The 22,569-nt window shown below is 35.5% G+C and overlaps 1 protein-coding gene across 7 annotated transcripts in view; it reads right to left on the bottom strand.

The window, feature by feature from the left end:
- Qki (QKI, KH domain containing RNA binding) overlaps window positions 1-22,569 on the bottom strand; it is a 111,945-nt gene that overhangs the window by 79,233 nt on the left and 10,143 nt on the right. For all 7 annotated transcript variants that reach the window (XR_005976780.1, XM_041680262.1, XM_041680264.1 and 4 more), the window contains exon 2: window positions 2,684-2,826. Coding sequence is in view for 6 of the 7 variants with exons in the window: in XM_041680262.1 (XP_041536196.1) it covers window positions 2,684-2,826 (143 nt within the window). In the remaining variant the exon portion in view is untranslated. The remainder of the gene's footprint in view (window positions 1-2,683; window positions 2,827-22,569) is intronic.

Here is a 22,569-nt window from a genome sequence, read left to right as displayed (position 1 = left end):
AGTAAAATAACATCATCTTATTTTTATTCTGTATGTGCTGTACATATGTAAATAAATGTGTACAACTATGTATGCATGTCTGTGTACTCAGGTCAAAGGTTGACAGTGGTTGTCTTCCTCTATCCCTCTCTGCCTTACTTCTTTGAGGCAGGGTACTTACTCTCTCACTGAACCTGAAACTGTGTTTCAGCTAACTGGATGGTCAACAAGTCCCTGGGATCCTCATGTGCTCCCTCCCACTCTTGTGCCACCATGCTGGGGTGATAGGCACATACCGTCTGGCTTTTCTGGCTTTTGTGTATAGGTGTTTGGGGTTCAAGGTCAGGTCCTCATGTTTGTGCAGACCCAAATGAGCCACATTCCCAGCCCTGGTCCTAAAGACAGAACACACACATTTTGCACTGTGCATGCCATTAGTTCATGCAATGCCAATTAATGCTTCATGAAATACCTCGGGAAGATTAAAAACCTATAATTAGGAACTGCAATGATTTTACTGTATGAACAAAGTTTGCTGTTCTTACAGAAACATCACGGTTTCATTACACAAAACAAAGATAATTATTTTCTGAGTGTCGTTCCTCAGTAAGACTCAATTCTATGTTTATACTATATTGTCTTAGAATGTTTGATTTTTGAAACTGAGTTTCATTTTCTTAAACCGGGGGAGGGGGTTGCCTAGAGAGATGATGCATCAGATTAAAAGCACTGGCTGCCCTTCCAGAGGACCCAGGTTTAATTCCAAGCACCTGTATGATGGCTTGCAACCAGTTACAACTACACTCCCACAGGATCTAACGGCCTCTTCTGGCAACCAGAATACCCTTACACATAAAAATAAATTAAGAAAGTTTTTAACTGATGAATGAATGCTGGCTAGAAATTGAGACAGGATTTCCAATACTTTATGAAAGGGCCCTAAATTCTTCTCCCATTTTGAACTATGCATTGATATGAAGCAGTATTCTCTGCATTGATGATTATACAACTATCAATTAACCCTGAAAAACACAAGAAGTTCTACATCCTACAAAATAACATTTAGACAAGATTTAATTCTTGTTGTGTATATATGTATGTATACATTCATGCACGTTCCTAAAGAGTCCAGAGATTAACTTTGTATATCTTTAACAATCTAACAGCAAGGCTCTCCAGTGACAAGCTCCACAAAATCTTGTCACTAATTTTCTACAAGGTCTATAATCATTCAACAAAACCCTCTTTTGGCAAGATTATCCTGAACTCTGGGGTGTGTGTGTGTGTGTGTGTGTGTGTGTAACAAAAACTACTTACAAAAATAGAGTAAATGTATAAACTAAAGAAAGGTGTACTAAAAATTGCAGTTGTAAAATACCAAAACTCCACACACACACCCCCATTTAAGACATTTATACTCCACCTATAAAACTAATATTGTCTGAATAAACTAATGGGTCCAAAAAACATTTTTAAAATCAGTCATTCTTCCATTTGTTTTCCAATAAGTAGTCTCAAATACAACAGTCATTATTTTTCATTTACATACTCAGTAAGTAATGAATAGCTACTATGTGCTAGTATTACAGGATCAGTAGTAAAAGGCAGTGAATTAACAAATATTAAAAATATTGTACATATTGTTTTATGTACAATAAATTCTGCTAGGACAGCGATTCTTAACCTTCCTGATGCTGCAACCCTTTAATACAGTTCCTCATGTTGTGGTGACTTCCAAATACAAAATTAAATTGCTACTTCAGAATTGTAATTTTGCTACTGCTATGAATCATAAATATCTAATAGGTAAGATTTTCTGATATGTGACCCCTGTGAAGGGTCATTTGACAGCCCCACACCCCCAGATCTGCTGTGCTAGGGAAAAAGAACACTAAAACACCAGGTAACAGTGCTGTAGAGGTGGAGCATGAGAAGACAGGGTTAGGGGAGGAGTGGAGATAACACTCAACCACACTTAAGGAAAAGCAGCAGCCAGTCACAATGAAAACTCTATCATTATATAAATGACACAATGATCTTGAAGCTAGGAACGGATTTGACTTATCCTAAAAGTAAAAAAAAAAAAAAAAAAAAAAAAGCCAATATGATTACACTGGAAAGAAGTGGGAAAAATCATTTAAGTTAAGGGCAGAGAAATAGAATTAATTTTATCACATAGGATTTTGTAACAAAAGGCGTACTTCAAAATCAGCCGGTATAGGAGGAGACTATTTCCAAAAGAAAAATACTAGAGACTGGTTGAGCAAATGACTAAAGAAAACTAGGAAAAGGAGGAAGCAGATTGCAAAGAGTCCTTTCCATAGAAACAGAATTGGAAGCACCATGAAGTCTAGGACTCTCATTTTACAGAAAGAATACATGGTCCAAGCTGGAGATTTGTGTGGTCAGACTGAAGACCACCAGAGTTGTACTTCATCTTGAACATTCAGGACAAGTCTTCCCACAATTCTTAACCTCAAGTCTGAAATTTCAAAGTCTTCACCGTGAGTATTTCCCAAAGTGACATAGCCAAAACCAAATGGAAATACACGCTAAAAAGAAAATGTTTAATTAGCCACATAAAATTACTCCCATTTTCAATTTCATACATAGCACTTTTAAAGCAACTAATAAATATAAAAGTGATCTTAATTGCATATTGTGTGATGCAGGAAAAAATGAGCAAAACAACAAATATACTTACATCTGGGTATTCTTTTACAGGCACATAAAGTTTCTCTTGTAACTGAACAATAGGTCCCACAGCATCAGGCAATTCTGCACTCCTTTTCTCCGTACTCCCATTTAATGTGTCATTGTACATGTCTTTCCGTACTCTGCTAATTTCTGTTAAAAGTAAAAATTTCAAATGTGTTAGACAAAAATATGTTCTTGTTAATCCAGGGAAAGGGGAAGGGGCTGATACAATATGAACAGCTGGTGCCCTATCTGTCATTCTCTGGATTAAGCCTGTTTACAAGGTGACAGTCTTCATTTCTACCATAAATCAAATTACATCAACCAAATTACACATCATATTAAAACTAACTTCAGAGCAGATACTCTTAATCATAATCACATAAACTTTAGTTTACATAAAATACTCATGCTTAAAAATGAGGCCAGTCATTTTAAATAGCTTTATTTGTCATAAGAACACATAAAAGAAAATACCAAAAACTCTTATTCTTTATAAATAATCTGCCACAGTAAGATTTAAAAAGGACACACCTTGGATATTTTAGATATCTTTAATACACACAAAATGCTCAAAAGACAACACATACAAAGTTTAGACAAAGTCTGGGTGAGGTGTACAAATTTAGCAGTTAAAGCTCTGAAAAGAAAAAGGGAGACTCACAGAACTATATGAACGTTAATAAAGCAACATTCAGGGAAGAGGAAAACAGTACCTAAATAACAACACAAAAGGAGGTAAGAAGAACTAGGGAAGACAAGTACCAAGTGCCAAGGTCATCAAGATGCAGTGAAATACTGGTAAGTCAGAGGATGGTGCCCTGGACTAGACCACTAAGGTAGGAGTTTCCAAGGAAAGACAGTAACAGAAAACAAACCACACTGGGTTAATAGATATAAATTTTGGCAAAGCTAGCCAAAAATCAATGCTCTTTACCCGCCCCCCAAATCTGTATTATAATTCTCAGGTATAAATATATATTTGAAAATTATGAAAGTTTTACTTTAATGAATCAAATCCTATAAAGAAAAATGGAATCTTCCATTAAATATGAAATGTGCTTCAACTATATATCAATAGATAGGCCCTTCACACTGGAACATACTATCATTACAATATGATACTAAGGCTAGTTTTGTAGCTGGGTGGCTGGCCCCTGATGTCTTCTCCTTATTCTTTCTTATTCCTTTTCTTTTCCTCCAGATTTCTACTTCTATTTATACTATCTGCCTCCCAGCACGACCTATCCTTTTTCCTGCCTTGCTATTATTGGCTGTTAAGCTCTTCACTAGACCATTCAATGTTTTAGACAGGCAAAGAATCAGAGCTTCACAGAGTTAAACAAATGCAGCATAAACATAAGCAACACATCTTTACGTCATTAAACAGATGTAACATACCTTAAAATATTATACAACAGAGTTGTGTATTAGATATCCTGAATACCAGATATTTATATTACGATTCCTAACAATAGCAAAGTTACAGTTATAAAGTAACAATGAAATATTTCATGACTGGGGATCACCACAGCATAAGAAACTCTTGTATTAAAGGGTCACAGCATTAAGAAGGTTGAGAACCACTGGGCTAGATGGTTTAGTGGCTAAGAAATAAAAGCTCTGATACCTACACAGGGGTTCACGACTGTAACCTCCAGTTCTATCCTCTTCTGAGCGCCTTGGGTACCAAGCATACATGTCGTATACTAACATAAATGCAGACAAAACACCCATACACATAATTTTTTTTAAAGATTTATTTATTATGTATACAACTTTCTGCCTCCATTTATATCCACATGCCAGAGGAGGGTGCCAGACCTCTTTACAGATGGTTTGGAGCCACCATGTGGTTGCTGGGAATTGAACTCAGGACCTCTGGAAGAGCAGACAGTGCTCTTAACCGCTGAGCCATCTCTCCAGCCCCACACATAATATTTTTAATGGAAAATTTAATCAATTTAAAATACACATGAGGGGGGAGAGGGAGCGCTCAGTGGTTAAGAGCATGTACTCCTACTTATAGAGGACCTGTATTCAGTTCCCAGTGTACATACAATCAGGCACTTGAAATACACATGTACCTCCAGCTCCAAGGATATCAAACACCTCTGGCATTCAGGCAGACCTGCATTCAAGTGCACACACTAACACGCAAGTGCATTCACATAATTAAAACTACATCTTAAAGTATGTATAAAATTTGTATATAAATACAGATGGGAAAGCTGAAAGTAGGACTGATAATTAAACAAGGGGAAAAAAGCAGTCAAAACAAAGTGGGGAGCTGGGGGACATAAGTCAGTAATGTAGGTCCTTGTTTCAACTCTCAGCACTGAGGCAAGAGATAGAGAGTAGGGAAATGGTATTTACTGCTATAAATGAAAAAGCGGTTCTAAATAATCTATAAATGCAAAAGTGGTGCTAAATAATCCAAAAACAGACAAACAGCACTAAAAACAAAGGGGAAGACTAGAGATGTGGCAGAACCATGTGCAAGGCCCAAGATTCAATCTTAGGGGAGGGGAGCTTGCTACTATAAATGCAAGAATAGGTCAATATTTAAAACAATATTATTTTCAAATAATATTGTATTCTTTGAGAATTTCATACAACTCATTTTGATCATATCCGCACATACCCCCTCCTCCCAGATCCACAAGTTACAGTTCTAAATTTCCAAAGACCTTGAGTCTAAGGTAAGTGTTGCACCCTGACTTCTCAGTCTTAAAGACTTATCACTCTAATAATAGTATGTAAATTATTTAGAAGATAGGGCTGTCAGGAATGTAAATAACTCAAACTTGTAGTCCTCCCAATTACAAACTAATTCATAGCTGAATCTGAGCAGATGAATAGCACCTTTCTAGACAGAAAAGCCTCAACAATTTGGGCTATACTATTTGTAAGTTCTAGTTCTAACAGTAACTCTAATTTGGGAGATCTCTGATCTAATCTTTCTGAACTGTATCTCATGCTATTACAACTCACTTACTGAATTGCTCAACTCAATCCAATTCTTTTGAATTTTATTTAGTACTTTTTCCAAAACCCCTAGGCTCAAAACTTTTCATTCCTTAAGTCATAGCAATCAGAGATTCTGCTAACACTATCCTAGTAAGTTGGAATGACCACAGCAGATCATCACAGACATACGCAATGGGCTAGTCCTTAAACACAACAACTGTGTTGTACATTTTCATGTGTCAAATACTACATACTAATGCTGAAATGCTCCACATACATACACAACAGTCAACCTACAACAATGGTTCAGAGGGATCAAAGTTTTGAACCATTAGTACTTAAAATTTCTACTACAGTAACTCCTAAATTGGGCATTTATCTTCCAATTAAATATTCCTATGATTAAGAAAGACAGTTTGTTAAAAAAAATCTCTGAAGTTCTAAGCATTAAATTTATTGTTGAGTTTTTTGTTGTTGTTGTTGCTGCTTTTTCTTTATTTTTTTTATTTTTTTTTTTTAGCTAAAACTCTCATTCCTAAAACATCAGCCACTCACTGCCACTTAGGAACCTCATAAATACTCAGGAAAGTTCTATGATATAAATACACTGTAAACTACTCAACATGTTTTCACGCCCTTCAGTTTATTCAGAAACACTCCAATTTGTAAGTTTCTTTAAAAGTATAAAGTCACACATGATTTTTATAACAACAGATGATAGTAAGAAGACTAAAGTTGTCCACTCCTTGCAGTAAAGATCACTCATGTCTTAGCAAACTTAACACACTGTGGACATGTCTCTGCCATTCCCATTCTCCACAACTACTGTTCATTTAGACAGTAACAAGCAATTTATATTTTTTCTTGTTTATTTTCTACTATTTATACCCCTCCAGATTGTTATTAATCTGCTGACATTCCTTACCACTGACTAATTTCTGAGTCAAGATGACTGTAATTTCATAAATCACACATTTTGAGAGCTTGGATATCAAAATACTGGTATGTCTTACATACCTGATAAAATATCAACACTAGATACATATTCTCTGGTGTGGCACAGGCAATGTGTGCAGTTTTTACACTGTCTCATTCACTAACAGCCCAGGCTGGCATCCAACTCACAAACTATCTCAGCCGAAGTGCTCGGATTACAGATATACTCCATCACATGTAACTCCACCTTCCTCTAGGTCCACCAGGCCACAAGCAATCTGCAATTTGTGTCATTAAATTCAGAAATAAAAACTTCACCTTTATAGCATTTAGGCTTTCTCCTATTTTCCACATTTTCAAGTCGACAGTAACCATACCTTTCTTCCTTCAAGTTTCTGCAGGTACAAAACTATTTGTGCCTATGACTAAAAACTGGATTTAGTTATGCCATCTTTTCCCCCCTCACTTACTAAGTTCAACTGTCAGTTAATTCTGTTCCTAACAGAAAACTACCAAGGAAGCTGGACTGTCAAAGACATAAGTATTTTATCTAAGTAGCCATCTGCTTTTTCTATGTGTACCATACTTAAATCCATTCAAGCATACCTCAGCATACTACACCTGGATTTAGAGAAATATACAAAGATATAAAGAGATGACACTTTACTTGATCATGACCACTCAGTTTTCAAGTTAACATTTTCCACTGATTTGAGTAAAATAAGAGCCAATATTTATAAGCATGCTTTAATCACACATAGGTTTAATAAGGAACACTAGCATAAACGTTTTCAGCTCTCAGCACAAGTTTAAATAGACTCTACTATTTGCAACTCAGCTTTTGATGGACATTACAGTAACACGCCAGCACAAACGGCGAAGCAGGGGGTTTACTAGCTAAGATTATGCAAGTCAGTTTTTCTTAACATGATGATTACTAAATCTTAGAACAGTAATAGAAATCTATATCTGAAAAACAAGTACCTTCATAAAGAGGTAGCTGTTATGTAGCCATATGTACTCAAGATTAACAGCTCTTTTTTTATGGCCTCCACAAAAGAAAGAAACAAACAAAAATCCAACTCAGAATACCAAATACACAGAAAAGTTACTTTAGCAGAGAAAGACCATAGACTGTATTACTTCCCTACCCTTAAGAACCCAAATACACAAACTGAAGCAAATAAATTTTAAAACAAGTTACTATTCAATACACCACTACTTAGTGGGATATTTTCCTTGCTCTAAATAAATTAAAGCTGGTTTAATTTAGAGGCATTTGCTTTCCAACTAGGAAGGAAAAAATAAATTCAAGCCACTGGTAATTCCCTATGTGGGCTTTATTTAGGAAGTTAAATTTTACTCTATACCTCAAAATTAAAATTAAACTTCTTTCCAAAAAAAAAAAACTACATTAAAGACAGACTTTAAAAGGCATGACACAGTTGGCAATATACAATGAACAAATATCCCATGAAACACCTAGAATAGAATATTGCAAAACTGCCATCTTACTAAAAATAATTTACAGAGCCAAGTCAGTGCTCATTATAATTCCAATGACATTCTTCACAGAACTAGAAAAAACAATTCTAAAATTATTGTCAGGGCGTGCACGCACACACACCTTAAATAAGTCAAAGCAATCCCAAAAAATATAACAATGCTAGAAGTATCTATCAGCACCCAGTTTTTTACCAGCCGTGCCAACAGAAACTACATGGCAGTGGTACAAAACCAGACAGCAGGACTAACGCAATACACAGGATCCAGAAATCAACACTGCTAGAAACAAGAATTTAAACAAATGTACTAAAATCATATATTAGAGAAAGAGCACTCTAAATAAAAGGTGTGGGAAAACTGGGTATCTTCACGTAGAATAATGAAGCTAGATCCCTATCTTTCATCCTGTACAAAAACAATTCAAAATGGATCAAAGACCATAATGCAAGACCGGAATGTCTCACATGTTACAGGGAAAGCACATCAAGGTACAGGAATACACAAGAACATTCTGAAATGGGCTCCAGAAGCCCAGGAAATAACAAGTATTAACAAATAGGATTATATAACGTGAAAAGGCCTCTGTAAACAAAGGGAAAAAAATAACAGCAATAGCCTACAGAATGAGAGAATTTTTGTCAGTTATATGCCTCTGCCAGAGAATGCTGTGGAACAATAGTTTTACCCTATAAAGATTTGTTTCTTGTACTTTTTTAATAAAATGCTGATTGGTCAGTAGCCAGGCAGGAAGTAGAGGATGGGCAACGAGAACAGAATTCTGATAAGAGGAAAGATGCAGTCTTCACCCACCCAGAGGAAGCAAGATGAGACTGCCTCACTGATAACAGGTACCTAGCTAACACAGACAAGAATTATGGGCTAATATACATTATAAGAATAAGAAGCCTGAGCCAATAGGCCAACCAGTTTATAATTAATGTAGACCTCTGTGTGTTTCTTTGCGCAGGACAGAAAACTCGGTCAACAAGAGAATTAATAACTAGAATCCACGAATTAAAAAATTAAACATCAAAAAAACTCATTCAAAGGATGAGCAAATGGAATGAGGAGACAGTTCTCAAGAGTAGAAATGGCCAATAAATATATGAAAAACTGTTCAACATCCTTTAACATGAAGGAAAGTCAAAACTACATTGAGATTCTGCCTCCTTTCAGTCAGAATGGCTACCCATCAAGAAAACAAAAGCTGCCAAGGATAATGAGGGACAGGAGAAAGCCTCAGCCACCACTAGTGGGAATGGTTCAGTCACGATGGAAATCACTAAAGGCTCTTCAAAACACTAGCAACAGAAATGTCATATGATATAGCTATCCCATTCCTAAATATATAGCCCAAAAAAATTAAAATCGGTAGCTGGAGAGAGATGGCTCAGTGTTAAAAGAACTTGCTACTCTTCCAGAAGACTCTCTCAGCACCCATGTCAGGTGGTTCACAACCATCTCTAACTCCAGCTCCAGGAGACCTGATGTCTCTGGGATCTGCATACACCTTTACTCACATGCATGAATCTGCACACAGATGCACACACCTACGCATAATTAAAAATAATATAAATTAAGAATCAAAGTGAGAATACCACAGAGATTTGCAAGCCCATTTTTATTGTAGCATTAACAATTGCCAAGACACAAAATTAGTCCAGATGTCCAGCAACAAATTATTTTTATAAAGAAAATGTATTACACTTACACACACACACACTCGAGTTTTATTTAGCTATGAAGGAATTCAAACTGAAACCACATGTTTTCTCCTGCAGGATATAAAGTTAAAAAAAAAAATCAAGATGTCGTGTGTGTGTATGTGTGTGCATGTGTATGTGTGTGCATGTGTGTGTATATGTGTGTGTATGTGTGTGTGTGTATGTGTGGGCACGCGTGTGCATACATGTATGTATCATGTAAGTTGCAGGGGAAATCCTAGTAGGGAGAAAGAGAATCTTCAGGAAGAAAGGAAGAGAGAGAGAGAGAGTAAAGAGAAGTGAAAATGAGTGGGTAACATACAAACATTAAAATGAACAGTCATGTTAAAGACTAATTTTAAAAACAATCAAGGGATGGAGAAATGGCTCAACAGTTAAGAGCAGTGTATGCTAAATTAATGAGCAACATAGGATATGGAGTACTATTAATTACAAAGGAGAAAAAAGAACTATATGGTGAAAGAATATCAAATATAACTCACCACAATCAAGCAATTAAAGTTAACACATATACTCACCCTTCCTAGTTTGACACACTGAAGTACTTGTGTGTGAGTTTCCTTGCCAAACTACATAAACTCAATCTAATCATAAAAAAGCAAACTAACTCAATACTTAAAAACTGTTCGAAAGTACTGAAGTCATAGGAGAGGGAGTGAGGAGGGTGTCATAAAAGAACGGAAAAAAGCACCACCACAGAATTAAAGGCTACTAAAGAGGAGGGAAAAGTCCTTTTATCCAAGCACTCAGGAGTCAGAGGCAGGCAGATCTCTGAGTTTCGGGCCAGCCTGGACTACAAAGTGAGTTCCAGGACAGGCTCCATAGCTGCTGGGAAACCCTGTCTTCAGAAAACCAAGAGAAGGGAAAGCGCATGAGTTGGACTTAGTGGTATACTCCTATAATGCCAGGCCATAGGAGGCAGAGGCTGGAAGATGAGCAAGTTTGGGTAGCCCTGGGCTACACAGTGAGTTAAAGGCAGGCCTGAGCTGTATGAAACCATGACTCAAACCAAAGGAAAGGGAGAGAAAGAGACAAGTAAAAAGGACTGATTTTAAAAGCTGAGCAAGATTTGAAGAGCAATTAACAATTTTATGTTCCCAAATACAACTTCCTGTGACTTTATTAACTTCCATATTACTTTTTCACTTTTTTACAAATCTAAATTTATTTCAAAATCAAGAATTAAAATGTAAGCAGTCTTAGCTTTGGCTTTTAGATGCATTTATTCCAGTAAGTAGAGGTGAACATTCATGAGAAATAATGTCATGAAAACATCTTATTACATAGTAAACATTTAACTTAGTCAACGAAAGGGGGGAAGATACTTATTTATCAACTAAACTAAGGAAATAAAAGTCACTCACAACCATTTTTTCTATAGCTTGAATTAAACTTTTAACTATACAGATTATCTTTCTCACAATAAGTACTCTATTTACTAGTCACCCAAAATATTTCAGCTTTTATTGTTTAAATGTTAAGTGCTTAGAATGTTTATTATTTTCTAAAATAAAATCCAGAAACAAAAGCTAATAGTTATTCCAACTGCAGATGTGACTTTCTTTACAAAACACTTGCAATTTTATTAGTCTCCTTCATGTCTGATATTTAGGAAGCTCATACAATCCATGAAAAATTACCTTTTAGTGCAAAGTGAGTTTCCAACTAGTCATTCTGTGTTCCCTCTGTACAAACACCCCAACATAGAAGGGCTAACAATCAACCACATAGAACTCAACCCTTTTCAGGTTAGAACTAAATACTTCAAGCTATGTTATATTACCAGAAGCCAAGATTTTCTTGAAATAATACCCCTGGGAAGCAAAATTACTAGTTAATAAAAAAAAAAATTTAACTTACCTAGTCAATAAAAAAAAGGTAAAAAACGATAAACTACTTATTTACCAATATAACTAAGGAAATCAAAATCATCCACAATCATCTTTTCTATGGTTTGAATAACACTACTAAATTTTAAATTATAAAGATTATCTTTCACTTCACCAGGCTCCTGTACACCTATATTTTTAAGTTAATGCCTTCTTAAATATCACAAAACACTCAAGGCCATTAAAAAAAATCAGAGTAAAAATTAAAACAAGACATTCCAAGAACTTTGAAGAAGTTAGGTCTGTAGCGGTGAGGAGAAATGGATTGCTTTATCTACATAATTATTTTCTTTTATTTTCCCTTTATATTTGTATTAAACTTCCGTGGGTAAACTTATGAATTGGACAGAACAAGTTATTCTGAACAGCAAGTATTTGTACAATGCCTAATAAAACAGATGTTCTGTTACTATTGACTACTGTCTATGGGACTAGGAAAACTTGTCTCTAGAGTTTTCCAGGAGTAAGAATTGGCTTCCATGTTAAAAAGGTTGGAGGGTAATGGTAAAAGAAACAATGCATGGGAGCTGGAGAGATAGCTCAGTGGTAAAGAGCGCTGCCTGCTCTTCCAGAGGTCCTGAGTTCAATTCCCAGCAACCACACGGTGGCTCCCAACCATCGGTAGTGAGATCTGGATCTGGAGCCCTCTTCTGGCCTGCTGGCACCAGAACTTTGTATACATAATAAATAAATAAATCTTTAAAAAAAAGAAGAAGAAACAATGCATGAAGCTTGGGGTTCTGGGATATATCTTAGGGCCTGGACACTAGAGAAAGCCATTTCAAAAAAGAGACAGAGGCTTCTTTTGGTTTCTACACTAGGAAAAATACTAAACTCATTACAAAGAGATGAAAACAAAAGCAGAAAGAACTGAATTTCTAATCACTCTGATGACACAAAATTAACTTAATAAAATAGTAGCTGAAAAGACAAAATAAAAGGCATAATTCAGAATACTAGTATATTTTTAAATTTTCTGATTACTAATCCCATTTTGGGAGCCAAGTGGTTCTGTTTTTCTTCCTCTAGGCATTTTCTATTTTACTCAGAGACCTGTCAAAGAGGTCAATAAACAGTTGTGTATTTTACCAGCAGCCACACTAAGATTTAGACAATAAGTTATCATCCAAATTAGGCATTTGTTCCTTGATGTTTCCTTGAAAATATTCAGAACAAACTCAACTTCTACAAACAAACATCTGTCTTCACCAAAGGCCTACCTTGGTAGGGCTAAATTATTCAACAAGAAACAAAAACATAATAGGTCTGTTTAATTATTCCAAACAGTACTTCACTAGAACTGCCACATGGTAAATGGAAAACTAGTGAAGTCTAGTCATTGGAGATGACCATAGGGTGTGAATTAGAAACTAACCTTTACCACACAGTAATTTACAACCCAGCCCCTCTACCATCTTTAGTTGAGTAATATCATAAGCATGGGAAGTATTCGTACACTAGCAATTCCCAATATATTTATTTCTAAGCAAGGGAGTGATAAGAAATGGCAGAATCTCTCAACTCACAGATGCTGGCAGCATCAGTAAGAGGTGCACCAAACATCAAAACATAGGGTGAACACATTTTAAGAAAATCAATACTAGAGATGGCTCAGCAATTAAGAGCACTGGCTGCTCTTCCAAAGGACAAGGGTTCAATTCCCAGCAACCTCACATCAGCTCACAACTGTCTGTAATTTCAGTCACAAGAGACCAGATGCCATTCCTAGCCGTCGTGGGCAGAGCATGCAATGGTACAAAGACATATGCACAGGCAAAACACTCATACAATATATATACATATATGTATATAATTTTTAAAAGGAAAATCATCATTAGTGGGGTAAATAGTGTTGAAAGGAACCTAATGTACATCTTCTAAGTATGATGTGCTGTTTTTTTTCTTTTGATAAAGAGGAACTAGATCTCAATGTCATACCCTAAAGCACACCAAAGCCCTTGCAGCTCTGCCTCTGCCAAGTTTTTAAGTAAAAAGAAAAGTACTTTTTCACAGAGTGACACTGTCAAATCAAGCTATTTACAGTCAACATACCCTGAGAGAGGTAATTAGTGGTGAAAGATAATTCAATTCCATATTAGGAAGGACCAGGAAAGATAAGAGAAAAACTGACTCTCCAACTCTGTTTAGAACTAAACTATCAGTTCACAAACTAAGTTTTTTAAAGTGGTACTATATATTTTTAAAGTAGTAATATATATATATTTTCCCTTAAAGACAAAGTCTCACTATGTAGCCTTGGCAGGCCTGGAACGCACTATGTGAACCAGACTATCCTCTAACTCAGAGAAATCCACCCACCTCTTCCTCTGAAGTTTGGGGATTAAAGGTGTATAACATCATGCTGGTTTAAAAGACTACTTTCAAAGCATCTAGTACACACTACCTGCACATAGGTCATGAATAGGAAAATGAAGGTGTAATGTAAAGACACAGTCACACGTTCATCTAAATACTCAAAATAAAATAAAGCTTGTCATACATTGGTTGTCTGGTCAGACAGAATAGAGTTCACACAACTGGAATATTAATCATGGTTCTGTCTATGTTTGTAAGTTGCCACAGCTTACTAAAATCAAGTGAAACAAATGGCCAAGCAATAATGTGTCACTGATAATTGAATGACAGCATTAACTTTTTTTTCTTTAACTTGTTTTAGTTTTGCTTTTCAAGTCAGGGTTTCTCTTGTGTAGCCCTGGAACTCAAGAGATCTACCTGCCTCTGCCTCCAAGTGCTGGAATTTAAGGTTTAATTCTGTGCCCTCGGTGCAAATTTCAGTGATGGTAAGATGGGCTATGTTTACTATTACAAGCGAAGGTCTCCTTTCATATAATGTAATATAATCACTCTTCCAAAGACTTATTAGCACTTGAAAATAATTAAATAAAACTACTTTCGGTAAAAAAAAAGATGCAATTACTGTTTCATATTTTAGTATTTTTAAAAGAAACACTATTCTTGGTTTTCATATTGTTCATCAATCTGTAACCTCAATAAATTGTCTCCTGACTACAGAACATTTATAGGGTCCCTTTTTTCCTTCTATCCTTGTTTTTGATCATCAAATATTAAGTCCCTATGTCTGCTTGAAAAACTGAACTCTCACTCTACACTTGAGAACAAATTTACCACAAACATACTCTCCATACTTATTATACTGTATTGCCCAGAAAATAATCAATTTCATCAGTGGTGTATATTCAAAAAAATCTAATAAATTTAATCTAATAACCTCAAAATAAACTATTTCCCTTTAAAATCCCACACTTCTAATATTTTAATTTTAAATTGCCCCCCCATTTTTTGTTGCTGTTTTGTTTTATTTTGGTTTTTTGCCTTTTTGAGGGGGATGATCAAGACAAACTCTCACTATGTAGCACTAGCTGTCCTGGAATTCACACATAGGCCAGACAAGCCTGGAACTCAAAGATCCACCTTGCTTTTCTGCCTTCCAAGTGCTGGAATCAAAGGTGTATACCACTACACCCAGCTTAATAATTTTATGGTTAACAACATTTTAGTTTTTGCATCAGCATGTTCACGTTTAGAACATTTAATATCCTTGGCTGGGTTTCAGTTTTCACTTGTCACAAATAATTCTCTGAATCTAAAATAGCCATCTACTAATGTATATCATGGATGTTTAGGGAAGGTATTTCAAAATGCATGCTACAATGTACCAAACAAGACTCAAGAGTTAAACACTCCAAATACTCTATAGTTTATTCAAGGGTTGTGTTATTCCTCAGAAATGACAAGAATTAATCACTTAAAGTAAATAAAAGAAAATGAGCTTAGATTCCCATAATAGAAGTTACACCATTATGCTCAAATTTTATAGCATAAGTAGGTACAACACAAAATAGTACTGACACCTATAGAATGTGAAGGGTTCTTAAAATTTGACACAAAGTTGAGTGGATATTAAATGATCTGAGAAGAGATGGAGGAAGAAAATGAATATTATCAAAATACAATGTACAAAATTCTCAAAGAACTCAAAAAAATTTAAAGTAATGACCAATGGCATTCAATATGTTTCTTATACAAAGTGTGCTTTCTCACATACATAGTGCAGTTCCTCACATACACAGAAGAAACATGAAATACAAGCATAGTAGTAAAAGGATTTTAATTCATTAGAAATATCAAGTACTGAAACGGCAACCATGTTTAAAATATTTAATAAAAAGCAAGTGTATTCCTAAAGCCTAAGCTTAAGGAACTATAAACTGTCTCTAGCTTAAGTAAAAAGCTCAAATGTCATTCATCTGAACTAAGCAGGCAAACAAAGTATCCTCTGATTCCTGTTCTCCTCAGTGTCGAAATGGGTGGATAAATTTAAAGCCTCTTCTCTCAAGAGTTGCTTTATAGGCAATTTTCTCTCCGTATCAAGGCCTGCAGTTTCCATTTGGCTGCCAGTTTGTGATTAAATTCATCACCTTTATTATAAAAAATGTACTTTATTCCATGGCCTGCTGTACAGGAACTATAAGAAAAACATTTTTTACTGCTAACAGCAAGATCTTTCTAAGGAAACCATCATATCCATTCAAACATTAACTTCCTCAACCAGTTGCAGTACCCTATCACACAGAGAAAATCTGTAACAATTGTTCAACCTAAGGAAACTAAATTCTATGAAAATATCATGCTTTAAGGCTTTTAGAGAAAATGTAACTAAACATTCAGTTTTCAATGTTTTAATTTTAATTTTTTAACTTACTTTTCTTACTTTGCCATGATAGAGATAAAAACCACTAGAATGCTAATAGGTGGGTGCGTTCTACTCCAGAGGTATAATTCTCCTTGCTCCCAAACATGAAATTTGTAAAGAACTGCAAAGATGAAGTCAGAGTCTAGAATATTTCCAAAGTCCAATAAAAAGACAAATTAAACGCTTATCTTTTTATTTCATTGTTTACAAGTTCATGGCTTAAGAGTTTAACTTTTACCATCTGGGCACATAGCCAAAAGTCAAAGACAAATGTTTACATATTGCTCTAACAGTTCCTTTACAAAGAAGATATACTTGGGGGAGAGGAGTCAGAAAAGAAATACTTCTCAAATAGTTACATTTAAACTAGTTAATATATTTAGAAAAACAATCTTACTCATTTGTGAAGTTTAGTATTTTAAAGATTAGCCATGTAACTAGCATTTAAGAAACTTGGCTAGCAAGCCAAAAATTCAAATCTCATATAAACATAGTTGGTATTTTCATTTTAGAATGTAAAGACAAGAAAAAAACTCAATCTCACATTAAGTTTAAACTTTAGAAAGAAGAATTATCAGATTATAAAACATACGTCCCTCAAAGAAATGGTCATGTTCCTGCTAGAAAATAAGATATTTCCTTAAAGTTGGGTGATGCCCTCTGTATATTACCACTGATTAAAGAAACTGATTTGGCCTACGGGAGGGCAGAATACAGCTAGATGGGAAATCCAAACAGAGAGACCAGAGAAAGAAGGGAAATGCCAGCAGTTGTCTAAGAAGTAAGATCCAAGAATATTACCAGTAAGTAAGCCACAGGGCATGGGGCAATAAGCAGATTATTTTTTTTAAGCGGGTCAATTTATATGTGGAGCTAGCCAGAAGAAGCCTGAGTCACTGGCCAAACAATTATCACTAATATTAAGGCTCCGAACGATCACTTGAAAGCAGCTGCAGGGACCAGCGGGTCAGAGAGAACAGAGAAAAGTTTCTAACTACAATTGGGCATGTTCTGGGAAATTGTCTCCAGATCACTGCATCTCACTCGTCGCTATATCCCTAGCATCCAGTAAGATGCCTCAGGCGAACCTTAACCTAAAAACTAACCTGGGTTTTTCAAACTCATATCTTACTTTTGATCTTCCTTAACTACTATTATTCTCCTATCCAACACATTTCACTTTCTATATACTCATCCAACCCAGTACTGGGCTGCACATAGGACCTTGAATATGCAAAGCAATGGATACAGACTCTCAGTCCTCACTTCCCCTTTCTATATTTTTAAGTCAAGAGAAAAAAACACATAATATGCTTTAAGAGACATCTCTCAAGTTATCACACCTTTCAAAATTTAGGGAAGCTTCATCTTGTCTACAAAGTATAGTCAATACAGACCATCAACACAAATGGTACTAATGGTAGTCAGGTGGCAACTGCAACAGAAACTAGAGCATCTTGTCTTTGGTTCAACATTGGTTTAATGATAGTATGAGTTTGTACACTGGATGATTAATTTTGTTCCTAGTTGGAAAAAGTTAAAAATAATAAGACTTGGGAGATGTGTTAAGTAATAAAATTTAAAATAATTGAGACTTCACATCTGAAGGTAGACCGCTACATAGCATAAATTAACAGTTAAACAAAATTCTCCTTAAACGATTAGGCTTACAGGCACTCTTACTTGCTAATAGTATTAGCTACATTCTGCAGAAGAGCCAAACTACCATTCCTGAAAACTGTCTAGAACCAGTGATTCTCAACTTGAGTTGAACTACTCTTTCATAGAGGTCATGTATTAGATATCCTACACATACCAGATATCCAATATATCAAATATTTACATTATAATTCATTACTTAAGAAATCAGTTATGAAGTGGCAACAAAAATAATTTTATAATGGGGGGGGTCACCACAACATGAGGAACTATATGGATTAAAAGGTCACAGCATCAGGAAGGTTGAGAAACCCAGGTCTAGACTATAAAATTTCTTCATACTTTTGTGACTGAGTTGCAAATTTCTTTTCAATTCAAAAACTTCAGAATTGTAGTATTTCTGTGGAAACAAACAAACACACCAATCGTTTGCTTGAGAGCAGTTTAAACCCAAAGCCTTAGGTCACCACTCTACCAGATCTTTTAGTTTACACAGTGACTTCAGGGCCAGCCATAAGACCCTGTCTCCCTGATTCCCTCAAAAGTAAGCTATCCCAGTACCCCAAAGGAGACAAAACCAAAGGGGAAAAAAATCTGAAAGGGAAAAACAGCAGTAGCAAGTACAGCGACTTGTCACATTAAGGCATTGCACTATAACTGAATGCTCATAAAACAGATTCAAAGCAGATACAGAGGCAGGTCAAGGGGGAAACAACTAAGCTATGAAAAGAAAACACATTCAACAGCTCTTGTGTTACCTCTTAATCAAAGCATAAACTCCAGGTATTTAAAGTTAAATTCACAGAGAACTATTTATTCTATTTATACTCATAATGTTGTTCCTGGGTTTAGTGCACATCCCATAACTCTTCTCTACTTAAATCCTCTAAGTCCTCTGAGAACACCAAGCCCACCTCTTTTCACTGGAGAACCTCCCAGACTAAAGGTGCAATCTTTCTAGCACCAGGCTTTAGTTTGTTTTAGTTACCTTAACTACTCAGTAACTACGGAACAATTCTCAAGTTTTCATACATCCCTCATAATTTCCCACACATACTTTTAATACAATAAAGTTTCAGTATGTTAAACACTAGAAATTGGTATGTGAAATAAGGTTCTCTGCAATTCAAAACACTACATCACAATAATCACTTTCTACTTAATGCACCAAAAACACATTAAATGTATTGCACACTATAAATTTGGTATTCACTGGCCCAATCACAATATTTAGTAACTAAAGGTTTTCTGAGACTTAGTAAAAGACTTCTGAAATCATTTACATTATATACAGAAGTATCCTAAAAGCAAAGTGGTATGTCAAAAAAAAAAAAAATCACCACTACACCACAAAAAACAAAAAAACCACCAGCTTCAGTAACTAATACACTTTGACAATATCAAATGCCAACAACAACAACGAAAAATGGAGCTAGAAGATACACAGGGGAAAATGTTCACTGTGTTTGTTTGTTTGTTTGTTTTAAAGAAACAACACACAGGGATACTATCTCAGCAGGAACTCAATCTGATCACATCCATTATTAAGGGCTAGAAGGAAATTCACCAAAACTCAGTACCTATTAATTACATGTGGTTTTTCACTTTTTAACTGTTATCTAAAATTTTTCTTAAGAGAAGGAATATTTGTTTAGAATATTAATTAAAAGTTCTTTCCAACAACTTTTAATTAGTAAGAGGAAAGAATTCAAGTTCCTCAGAAGTTTACAGAAATATTCAAAATATGCACATCAAACTTACCATTCTTTTGTCTTTGTTGCTGAGACAGGGGTTTCTCTACTTAGTCCTTGGGCTGTCCTGGAACTCACCAAGTTGAACAGGCTGGCCTTAAATTCAGAGATCCTCCAGCCTATGCCCCCACTCCCCACCCAGAACTGTGCCACAACACACTGCATGGCAAACTGAGCATTCTCATCTACTCTTCTCCCCTTTCAAGATAAATGCAGCACTACTCCTACCAAAACTGAATTGAAAACTTCTGCATTCAATTCTATATATTATAAGAATCACAGAAAAAAAAAATCAACATCTAAAATGCAAGTTGGTATAGTTATACCAAGGTTCCTGACAGGTTCTTCCTCCCTAGGTCTCCACATAAAAACAAAGGAACAAAAGACACATTCTCGCCTTATACTGGGAGTTTAATTTCTAGTGACTGAGAAACAATGATATTTTACAGCTGGAAGAAAACTAATATAACAAACTATAAAAAACAATTTAAATGTATCAACTTAAAAAGGCACATATTTTCCAATCAGTAACAAACAGCATTTTTCAGTAACTGTAAGACACATTTTAAAACAAAGTATATAATATTTACTTAAGGAAAAAAAGACAAGAAATCTTACAATGCTATAAACTCTGACAATAAAGTGAGATAAGATAACGGGTTAACTGCTGATAACTTTTTACAGCTGTAATAAACTATGATCCTGAGAAGAACTTTCTCTTCATATGAAACTTAAGAGTGAGCTATGACTCATTTTTTTCTGACAGTACCAAACAACAATCACTTGATCTAAGATCCAGAACTGTATGGATTATGCCCAAATGCTGTGCTTAGTATGTAGCTTAGTTACCCCACCCCAACAACCTTTCAATGATATAAAAACAGAAAGCATTGCAGGGAAAAAATGTGTAATCTATCTGCTAGTTACATTAAATAGCCAACATACAGTCTCTTAAAGATATACCTTAGGCACACTCCACAATGGAAGTTCAAGCAACTGCATCTCATCCTGAGCAACCCTTCCCTTATAAGGTAAAGAATAAAAGGTTCTTTTCTGACAGATAACTTCCCAACACATTTTAGTCACTAAATGCTCTTGTGTGTACTGACATCCCCATCTGCTGGAATGTAAGTTCCTCACTGTTAAGGATTCTTAACGAAAAAAGGTTGCAGTAGAGATTCTACAGCTAGAGAAATACAGCTTCGAAGCTTCATATCTACCAAGGAGGCTTGTCTACCTCATACAACTTTAAAAGTGTAAATAATTTTCACTACCAATAAAAACTCTTTTCCTGCTATTTTCTATTCTGTTCCTAATCTTAGTGATTAAGTTACAAAGCACTGGTTTAAAGAGAAAACTTTCTTCTTTTAAAATATGGTATGGATCATACCTCCATATCTATCTATCTCTCTCTCTCTCTCTCTCTCTCTCTCTCACACACACACACACACACACACACACACACTTTTCATTTAAAAGATATTTGTTGTCCTTATCTCCGATGGGTTTGAGTTTAAAGCTACTAAAATTGATACAATAAAAGATCTTACTTACACAGCAAATGTAGGCATCAAAAGGTCAACAGCAAGATTTAATAAAAAACTAAAAAAACACACATAAAATAAAGCAAAACAAACCAGAAATATGAATCACTAGTTATACATAAAATTTGCAATGTATAAAATAAGAAATTTTTAATTTACTTAGCAGTTTGCTGACTTTGATTTTGAGAGTATCTCCTTTACACAGTAGAATCAAGTAAGCACTTATGCCACCATCAAGAATATTATTTGGGGGGCCTTCCCTCTTTCTTTCTGTGCCAATATCGCACCTGCCAACATGGTGAACGTTCCTAAGACCCGCCGGACATTCTGCAAGAAATGTGGCATGCACCAACCCCACAAAGTGACCCAGTACAAGAAGGGCAAAGATTCTTTGTATGCCCAGGGAAAGCGGCGTTAAGACAGGAAACAGAGTGGCTATGGTGGGCAGACTAAGCCTATTTTCCGCAAAAAGGCGAAAACTACAAAGAAAATTGTGCTGAGACTGGAATGGGTGGAGCCCAACTGCAGATCTAAGAGGACGCTAGCTATTAAGAGAGGAAGCATTTTGAACTCGGAGGTGATAAGAGAAAGGGCCAAGTGATCCAGTTCTAAGTTGATCTTGTTATGAAGACAATAAAATCATGAGCTTTCACGCAACCAAAAAAAAAAAAAAAAGAATATTATTTGGGGGCTGGTTAAGAGCACTGACTGCTCTACCAGGGGACTCAAACCTGATCCCAAGCACCCGTTTAGTGGCTTAAGACTGTTTTTCTAGTTCTAAGGGGTCCAATACCCTCTTCTGGCCTCTGTGGGCATCTGGCCCACATGTTGTAAACAGATATACAAAAAGATGAGACACCGAAACACATAAAATAAAATTTAAAAAAAAAATATTACTCTGGTGTGGGCAAAAAAAACAAGCTAAAACTGCCATGAAACAATCAAAATATGCAAACACAAACTGAATAAAATATTACCTTGCTGCATTCACAAAAAAGCCTAAAAATTATCTAACACCAACAATAATACTGTTAGCGCTTAAATACAAGTCTGTAACAACATTCAGAACTGCAAAGAATATTAGTGAAAAGGCTAATTTTATATATGGAGCAGAAATACTCAGGGTAGTTGAAGAATACATTGCCCAAAAAAGCAAGAAACACTCCACAAGATAAAGGA

This window comes from Microtus oregoni, unplaced genomic scaffold (assembly GCF_018167655.1).
Source record: "Microtus oregoni isolate MIOR12 unplaced genomic scaffold, Mior012 000033F_ref0000390, whole genome shotgun sequence".
Taxonomy (NCBI): Eukaryota; Metazoa; Chordata; class Mammalia; order Rodentia; family Cricetidae; genus Microtus; species Microtus oregoni.
Note: the sequence above shows the minus strand (reverse complement) of the source record. Positions and strands in the feature narration are given on the sequence as shown.